At 38.9% G+C, this 10,007-nt stretch overlaps 1 protein-coding gene across 1 annotated transcript; it reads right to left on the bottom strand.

Annotated features, from left to right (window-relative positions):
• Positions 1–3,080: 3,080 nt before the first annotated feature.
• Positions 3,081–9,293, bottom strand: smad4a (SMAD family member 4a). The gene is made up of 11 exons (XM_014003706.1): positions 8,939–9,293; positions 7,501–7,853; positions 7,233–7,407; positions 6,968–6,997; positions 6,687–6,890; positions 6,449–6,556; positions 5,228–5,278; positions 4,967–5,150; positions 4,662–4,830; positions 4,201–4,339; positions 3,081–3,512 (listed from the first exon to the last, which is right to left on the bottom strand). Exons 2-11 carry the CDS (start codon positions 7,738–7,740, stop codon positions 3,301–3,303), a joined length of 1,512 nt encoding a protein of 503 aa, XP_013859160.1. The 5' UTR covers positions 7,741–7,853; positions 8,939–9,293; the 3' UTR covers positions 3,081–3,300.
• Positions 9,294–10,007: the final 714 nt, after the last annotated feature.

Below are 10,007 nucleotides of genomic sequence, written 5' to 3'. Positions count from 1 at the left end.
GGGTGGGGGGGATTAAGAATTGACATCATTTCATAACTGCCGTTTGCGAGAGAATTGTTTCCAACTGAAAAAAACCGTAAGGGATATAAGCTAGAATCGCCTCTTTACGTGGACGACGTTGCAGCTTCACTGAACCGCAGCAAACTCTGGTGCCTTTGATTTCACCCCGACTGCAGCAGACGGCCTGGGTCTCTGGTGGGCTTCAGATGGTCTATAAAGCAGATGTTTAGTTGCACAGGTGCTGCCAATGAGTACTATAAGAGGAAGTATTCAAATTAAAACCATTGATTACTTTCAACGAGAACGCCCACAGTTTACAATCCATTACCGGTAAACACGTGTGTGAGACCTGCAAACGGCGAACACGTGTAGAGAAACGCACCAGAAGAGCCACCGTCAGTAAAATGCTCTGTTTTCCCTCATGATTGTGATTTATTTTGTCAACAGATATTTTCTAAATGCTGGGACCTGTTTGGGATTTGTTAAGTGCCATTTGACAGTTTAGTGAGTCTTGGGCCATCTGTAGCACGCTGCTTGATGCTGGTGCCAAGCATCAGGTGGTGGCATTTTGAAGAAGGCTTTTTTTTTCTTTTGTTTCATCTTTGACAAAAAAAATGTGTATATCAGAAACTGAAAAGGTATATTTATTTGTGTCTTAATTATGATTTCTTTTAGTGAACATTTTATCTGATTTGTTGGCTTAAGTGCTTTTGTGAATTCCTTTTATTTTCCTCCTTTTTTTGGATAATGTATAGTATCTGATATAATATATACACACAAACTTCATGTGACTTTCTTTTTGTGTGCTGTTTAAGTTTACGGTGTATATTTTCAAAATTGGCAAGGAAAACCGTGTGTAGGGTGATTTGTATTGTGCGTTTTACAGAAAAAAGGACGATCGGGGTGGGCGGGGACTTTTATATTTACAAAGACATTATCATTTAGTGTGTCGTATTGATTAGGGGAACTATTAAAGACACATGTAGTTTTGTTTTCTGAATATTTCAGATCTGAGCTCAGGCTAGCTTCCTAGTGTTTTCTTAAAATTTGTGACTCGTCTTTGCAGTAATAAACGTTTTCTTGTTCAAAGTCGGTGTCGTAAGTTTTGACTTCCACACTAAACAAGTGACGTCTCAATTTTATTCATACATATAAACACCAATATCATTCCCATTCCATTTAACTCGTGATACATTATTGTGACGATAACGGTGAACACGATCTTTTATTTGCTGAAAATTGTACATTTTTTTTGTTTTCTAATAAACTAACCACAATAAAAGGTAACAAAGTATATAAAAACTTGATTAAATTAATGCTGAATGTTAAAATACTTTTTAATCAATAGTGCTGAGAAAAACAAATCCAGTAACTAATAAAAGTAACGTAATACTGAAAAGAAAACTGCAGTCCAGACATCTTTAAAATTTTCATAAAGTATTTTTGGCATCAATATGGCTTACACTTCCTCACAGTTCGCTCCTAATTTAATTTGTCAGCCAATTTATTTTATTTTATTTTCCCCAGAAATGAAAACAGGCAGTGATTAGTTATTTTAAATTGATGTTTGGGCACAATGAGCCACATTTTAATGAATATTAAGTTCATTAGCAAGAAAATGATCAAATCAAATTCTCAACTAGACTAAAAAGATTATATGGATACAACCAAGTAACCACAATTAAAATTATGAAACAAAAAAATAAAGTGCTAACGGACAGCTAACCAAAACTGAAAATATTTGTGTTCAATAATTGGGAAAAAAAAACTCAATTAAATTGAAACACTTCATGCAGTAACAGCTTTTACCAAAATTGTTTGTTAAACAATGTAAAAGAATGTAAAAAAAAAAATAAACTGTTAGCATTAAAACTGTTTTAAAATTACATCTGACAAGATCATGGGTTACATACACATCTTCATAAATGTCCTGATCTGTGAGGGGGAAATAACTTCTATTACAGGAAGTCTTCTGGGCCAAAGGAAGCCACTAAAAGGTGAACCGCACCGGCAGCGTACTCCAGCTAAAATACATTTAGGATGTTGACACAATAAAAGACACTTAAGAAAATACACTGTCGCAGTTTTAAAAAGCAACTTTGGGACATGGGGCACTTTTAACACATTCGATTGTGAATATAAGAATGATCATACTGACAAAAAGTTGTTTTTTTCTTAAACTATCAGGGCCCATATTTATCAAACTTCTTAGAATTACTCTTAAGAATGCTGTTAAGAGTGTAAAAAAATTATTAGCTAAAAGCTGTGCCTAAAAGTCAGTTAACAAGCGTCTCAGTCTCACTTTAAAGTCTTAGAGCTGATTTACAACACATCCTGGATGACGTCGTTACAAACCTCCAGCACGGACCAATCAACTGCCTCGGATTTCATGTTCAAGAACATTCTCAGAGAAATGTCAAGATGAAAATGTGAAAATCCTAACATAACTACTTTCAACACACTGTCACGCTGTACTGATCGTCTGTAAATTACAGAAAATGTCCTCGTTTGCATCATGAATACAGAGATATAACGAGGGGGTTGAATGCACTCACCGGCTGATAGTTTAATATTTTCTCTAAAAGCCTCACAGAAATATCTGCCTTTTAGTCCAACATTATTCACACTGGTAATTGTTTTATTTTACCCTTCTTTCTTGTGTATTGCGTGACTAAACCTACACCTTATAACTGAGAATAACACTCAGGAGGGCAGCTGTCTCTGTCTTCTCAGTCCGTCTTAAGACACCTACTGGCAACTCTTACCACTAAAGAGTCCTCTGGAGCTGTCTTGAATATCTGGGAGAGTAAGAGTGATTCTTTGACTTAAGAATTTTGATAACTGGCATTTACACTTGGAGAGTAGGAGCAAATTAAGAAATTTTTAAAACTTGGGTGTAAAATTCCACTCAAAGTTTGATAAATACAGGCCCAGGTCAAATTGAACTTTTACTTCTTTCCAAACTGAAGGTTGAATATAAGCGCATATTGTTAACACCAACTTCCTGTTTCATCTCTATCATGTTGGTCAAATGTTTCTAGAGTATTGCAGCTACTCCTCGTGCGACATGATTGTTCATCTTTTTTTTTTTTTACATAAGGACTTTAGCATTCCAGCTCACAAGTGGTTAAAAAAAACTGGAGTACAATGCCGGCCGTCAGGTCCTCTTTACAACTACAACCTATACAGCATCCATGTAATTACAGTCCTCTGGCGTTCCAGGCCTACAGGTGAAGTGGTGTGTCAAAGAGTAGTTACCTTGTTTTTTTTTTGTTTTTGTTTTTTTGGTACAGTTCATTTTCAGTCAAGAGGCTGAGGGTCAGCTATGGGCATGGTGTGCAGGACTTCATCTAGTAGTTGCAGGGCTCGGTGTAAATGGATCTCGATCCAGCAGGGCGTCTCCTTGATGCTCTGCCGCGGGTAGTCCGGCCCCCAGCCCTTTACGAAGCTCATGCGCAGGATGCACAGCCTGCGCAGGTCGTCCACCCCGATGCCTGCGGCTGCAGACAAACCTGCGGGAGAATTCGAGGCCGGTGTTTTTTTTAATCAGTGAGACGCCACGAACCAAGCAGAAGCAGAGACGTCTAATTAAATAACCGTTTGAATTATCTAGTAATTACTTTGTGCAGCTGAAAAATGTAAGCAGGATGAAAAACTGAAGGCATTTTTAAATAAGAGATGCAACAAGTGCAAATTAAATTGCAAACTTTTACGTTCTGTAATTTTTGTAAAAAAAATTAAAAGCTGCACTCCTTAATAATACTAGTAGTGCTTCTGTTGTCAATCATTCTGTGTTCCAAAGCCCCCCACCCCACCCACCCTCACACAGCCAATACTCTAGGGGAAACACTGCTTTCCAATAACAAAAACAAAACTGAAAAATAATTACAATAAAATTAGTTACAGGACCTGGTGCACTAGATAGATGAAATCACAAAAGTTACTGCTTCAGCTTGAGGAAATGCAGTTTGCTTAGCTTTTCTGACACATCTGAAGCTGCCAGGTTCTTTTTTCATAAATGCTCATGCTGCTCTATAATTCACTTTGTCACAATGCTTTCCAATAGTGCTATGAAAAAAAAAACAATAAAAGAACCGCTGATATTATTCTGTACCAAACCCACCCCGTAGAGTTTGATAATGAGAAGCAATCATAGTAATACACTTGCTCAAGGCCAAGTGCAGCGGTAAGAGCACTCACTGATGGCGGGGGCGATGCCTCCCACGGAGCCAGGCCCTGGAATGTTCCCAGCCACCGCGGCTGCCTGAGCCGCAGCTGCTGCCTGAGCCGTCGCCGCCTGCTGCTGCATCTGCCTGTGGCACTGGCGCAGGTCAAACACCTGTCGGGGAACAGAATAACTGATAAAACTCGGTCCGACTGCGACGCACGAGCGTGTGTCGTGAGCAGAAACACGACCGGTTCAGAAATGAAACATGTTTGTGCGCAGTGATTTCTAAAGAACAAAGAAAGAAAAAAAAACCTGATGTGACTACAGATGGTCCAACTCTGAGCAGAACTTCTACAATGTACAAGTACAGTCTTACCAAACAACTCCAGCCTCACAGTAACCTCTTAAAAAGATGTTTATTTTAAAACAAAAATAACAGAACTACATAGAAATCTGGTAAAACCAGCTTTATAAGCTAAGAGCATGATCTTACCTTGATGTAAGCACTGGGGTAGATCTTATGGACTGCATCGCCCGGGGCACGCCCGGCCTCTCGGTCCAGATAATAGCTCTGCACGAACACTGCGTGGTCACTCAGGCAGCGCACCCACACGTCTCCTTCACCTTTGCATTCCAGCTGCACACCTTTGCCAATGTGGAGCCTAAAAATATGCAGAATAGGAAATAATCCAAAAACAAAGTGAGGTACTGTCAAACATCTGAAAACATCTTTACAGCATTTACATTTGAATTCATACCGAATATTAACGACACATATTTAAGTACGTAACAGAATACCTGGCTCTTTCGATGTTCTCCGTCCTGTGGACATTACTCAGCTGGCCCAAGCAGAAACGATCTCCTCCTGAAGGATCCACATAACCGTCCACAGTGACTATGGGACAGGTGGAGGGCACCTTAAATGTCTCCCCCACCTGAACGTCCATCTCAAAGTAAGCAATGGAGCACCAGTATTCTGGAGCTGGAAAACGCAACCAAATGTTAGTCAGTGTGCCGACCTTGTGATGAGTGGAGACAAGCGTCAAGCTTAGTACTCACCAGGGTGATTGGATATGGGGGGCTGGAATGCAATTTCATTGGTAACAGGCCCTGAAAAGAACAGTTCAGTAAAAGAATTAAATAAAACCAGAACTTCTGTGGGTTTGTATTATTTTAAATTCTCATCTGATTCTTTTGGTAGACATAGGTGCAAAATGCTGTTGCTCGTCTTTTATACAGAATACATTACTCGTCCTGGCTTCTCTGCACTGGCTGCCCGTGTATTTTAGAGTTCATTTTAAAATTCTTCTGTTTGTATTTAAGCCTTGCTCCGCCGCTACACTCCCGCTCGGCCACTCAGGTCTGCTGACCAGCTGCTCCTGGTCAATACCAGTTCTAAACAGAAGCTTAAAAGAGAGGGGGCTTCCTCTGTCAGTGCCCCTAAATTGCGCAACGTTCTGCCTTTGCACATTCAGACAGGCGCCTTCACTATCCATTTTTAAAACCTGCCTGTAAACTCATTTTTACTCATTGGCCTTCAACCCAATTGAGATTTGATTTGACTCAATTTTTATTGTACTGGTGCTGATTTTATCTGTTTAACTGTCATTTTCTTGTGTTTTGAATTGGGTTTTTAATTTATCGTTGTATGTCAGTTTACCTGACTAGATGTTCAGCACTTTGTTTCAGCTGTGGCTGGTGTTAAAGCACTTTATAAATACAATTTGATGATGATGATAATTATGAGGATTAATACAGATTAGGCAGCTTAAACAGGATCTAAAATTTGCTAAACTTTTATTTTAGGGGTAAAGATTACTTGAGCCTGAAGTGAGCTTTTCTGTTGCAGAATCCTTAGCTAAAAAAATCTTCCTTAAGTACAAATGTGTAAAAGCCAGAAAGATCACTCTGTAGCCAGAGAAACTCACTTTGTTTACTTAAGTTTTTCCCCCCATTAGCTTGAGGAACTAAGCAGCCAGATGAATTAAACAGATGTTCACAAAAGTACTTGTGAAGGTTTAAAACTTTAGGCGCGTTTTAAATTCATAAACTTTTGTGCACTGTTTTAGCATGCTTCTCTAATGTTGACTCTTATATTTTACGTCTACCTTGTTTCGATTTTTATAAATAATTTTCCAGATTCTTGCTGTTTTAAAGCATTGTTTTTGTTATTTAAAACATGTTAGGTTATAAATGTGTTTGTAAAGTGTGACAAAACAATGATGCTGAGATTTAAATGTAGGGTTTGCCGAGTGTTGTTCATCGTTTCCATCCACTCACAGTAATGCCCCGTGTGAGGCATTGGAGGATGATGCTGTAGATGCCCGTTCTGGTGTTGAGGCACCGCTGGGGGGAAGCTGCTGGTTCTGCTCCAGTTTGGGGTTGGATCTGCGAGCACACATTCAAATCGTTGCAAACATTTGAGACCCAAACGACCCATGCACTCTTTGGTAAAATAAGTACATTTGAATTTCCCAACAAGTTTGTAACACATAATTTGATATTGATGTTGTCTCACTTGACGGTCCAGCACTGATGGCAGAGAACGCAGAAGATGAGGCTGAGCTGCTGCCCTCCGACGGGGGTAGTAGAGGGGGGCTAGCGAACTGCTCCTGTGGAACCGGCCGCGACGGAGGATGCTGGATGGTCTGCAGGTGGTTTTCCGAGCTGGAGTGAGACTGCTGGTTGTCGAAGTCAAACTCGTCTTTGACAATAAGCGGACCTAGCGAGGAACGACAGATGGGATTTAGACTGATGAACGTCCACAGAATCTTTGCAGAGTAAGGGAAAGTTTTATACCTGAATTTGAAAGGGTCAGTGTTGATAAGTCTGCAAACACATTGGCAAAAAGAAAAATAAAATAAAATAAAACAAACACAAATCAGCTTCATTTAATCAAGAATGTTTTTTTTCTCCTTCCTGCATTCAAACATGAGTTTAAAAAGATCTTGTTTAAAACAAGAAACTAAAATCTATCAGTGTTTAAATATTTTCTTTTTCATAATTACTGAGCATAACTGTTAAGATTTCGATCTTATTTAGCTAACTTATTATATATTCTTACCAATTCCCGGAGAAACAACCCTCTCATAGTGGTACGGGTTGACACAAACACTGTCACATTTCAGGTCGAAGGCATACTGGCAGTATTTCACATGTTTCAGCTCGTTCTTGTGTAGATCCGGCCACCGCCACAGTCTGGCATAAACAACATGGGGGAAACCTTTACGCCCTGCTACCTGAAAATACAAAAAAAAAGAAGCCTTATGAAATGCAAACTTCTCCTCGCAGTTATTTCTGGCGTTTACAGGGGAGGGAAATGAACGTGGTACCTGCAGGCGTCCATCCAAAGTTCGCTGAATGGTTACACACTTGCTGGGATGAGCTCCGTTTGTGGTGATGGCTGTGATGAGGGAATCCAGCTCATCTTTCTTCTCCTTCAGCTTCTTGACGAGACTCTCGATGGCTCGCTTGGCGAAGCTTTCACTCTCCCCTCCCTGTCGGTGGCACATGAGGCTATGCACGATGCTCAGGCAAGCATCGTTGCTCGTGGGAGTGTTTGTGATTGACATCTTGCTTTGTAAATTTTAATATTTGGTAGGATTTCCAGCGGTATCCTCTACACTTTCAGCAGGAGTGTCAAGCTGAGTTTATTGTTTACCCGAAGCAGCCCACGCTCAGCAGCCTAAAATATATTAAATAAAAAGAGGATATTTCCATGTCAGCATGCATAATTAAGTTTATGGAAATAATATTATAAAGAATCCAAGTTTACATCAAGACTGTTAGTGAAAAGAGACCATGTATGTATTTGTTCTGCTACTCTTTTTATTTGGTAGGGACACCTGTGAAATCAAGAGCAATCTTATGCAGCATCTAAGTAAATTATAAAAATAAAAACATTGTGCCAAATCAATGACAATTAAAATTGAAAATGTAGAGCGTCTGGAGAAACAAATCATATTTCAAAGTTGTACTAGATTGAAAAAGGTAATAAAATGAACAGTGTGGTTGAGACGCATTGGTAGGCAAACCTTTTGTCAACTTGATTACATTTTAAATGCTTTTTCTAAGAAAAGATACAGCACGAACTCTTACTTTTTGCTTACAACTTCAAGGGTTTAGTTTCAAACACAGCTGAACCTCAAAGCTTTGAGGACAACAATTTACATAATTTTTTTTTTTTTTTTGCATTTTGTTATATTTGGGAATAGATTACAGAATTGCATAACCATTCAGATATTTAGCTGAATAGTTTTACTTGATGGACAAATAAGTAGGTTTAAAAAAAAATAAAGACATTTGGAGCCCTGCATTTTAGTAAAATGAAAACAAAAACACAATATTTGAAACATTATTGTTTAAAAAACAAAGTGGTTTTTTCCTTTCACTTATCTTTCTTTATTCTATCTCACCCTGTCCTGTTTTGAGCTGCTGTAATGTGCAAATTTCCCCACTTGTGGGATCAATAAAGTTTTTTCTTTATCTTTATTATTAAGGTAAACTTTGCTAAGGTTAGCAAGGCTGCATTTTATTTTCTGATTTTAAAGTAAAATATAATACAGCCGCAGAAGGGTTTAGTTCACACTGTTTTCCAGTTTCCTCTAACTTATTCTTTAAAAAAAAAATGTGCCCACGCTTAAAAACGCTGCACAACAGGGTTAGCTAGCGTCACCTAGCTAAATGGATGTTAACACTTAGCTAATAGCTAGGCTACAAAGCTAACTATTTACCAACCGTAAACTGACTTGTAAACTTGCAGTAACTCACCGTGCAGTAGTAGGTCGTCTCAATGTTGCGGGATGAGATAAGTTCCGCAGTTTTTATCTAAATGTTGATGGCGTCAACTAGCTCGTGTGTTTAGCTTGTTAGCACACGGAGGCTAGCAGATCTTCGTTAACTTCTCCCACACGGGATCTATTTTTTCTGACTCAAAATCCCCCTTCCTCGCGAAATATTAAAACATATTACTGCAGCTCACACTCTTCCATCGGCTCGAATCTTAACGCGTTGATTACGGAAAAGAATTGGTGCAATGTTAGGTAACAATGCTCTGTCTGGCTAGCTGGCCACGAAAATAAACAAAAAAATTCTCCTCCTCCCTCCCTCCACCCGCCGAGCTTTGAGACAGGCGTGGCGCTGCGGTGCAGTTCTGTTCCACTGTTAAAGGTTTAAAAACCCAGTCACGTCAGGTTCATTTACACCACAACGCTAAAAACTTCTTAAGATATGTCATCAAGAAAACAATTAAGTTCAACTGAAGTTCTGCAGGTCGACAAATCAGTGGCAGTTTATATAAACAATGTGTTTGGTTTAGATTCAGATTTTTCTTTCTTTCTTTCTTTCTTTCTTTCTTTCTTTCTTTCTTTCTTTCTTTCTTTCTTTCTTTCTTTCTTTCGTTTCTGTATATACATCATTCAACAACATAGCAAAGGCACTAAAGAACTATTTGTTTCTCAAGCCAGCTAATTAGGCTTAAATTAATTTTTTCATTAAAGGTAAAATTCAGCTTATTGCACACCAAACATGGAAAGTTTCTCTGTTTTATATCAAATGGTGCAGTTTGAAAGAGTTTACTTTGATAGTTTTCCAGATATAATGAATGCAGTTCTGAAATGCGGGTCCACACTCAACGTAAACAAAGCTTTATGGTCTGAATTGCTCAAAAAACACGTGGAAACGAGAGTCACATAACTGACCTTCATTAGACTGGCCTCTGTGTAGAGCAGGGCTACTCGGCTGATGGTCAGGGGTCCTACAGATGGATGAACTTAGTCAGCCTACCAATAAGGTAATTCAAAATAAAAGTAGATTTAAAATCATAAATTTAATTTATGTA

The sequence above is a fragment of the Austrofundulus limnaeus genome, unplaced genomic scaffold, assembly GCF_001266775.1.
Source record: "Austrofundulus limnaeus strain Quisiro unplaced genomic scaffold, Austrofundulus_limnaeus-1.0 Scaffold20, whole genome shotgun sequence".
Lineage (NCBI taxonomy): Eukaryota > Metazoa > Chordata > Actinopteri > Cyprinodontiformes > Rivulidae > Austrofundulus > Austrofundulus limnaeus.
The sequence above is the reverse complement of the archived record's forward strand: the minus strand, read 5'-3'. Positions and strand labels throughout refer to the sequence as shown.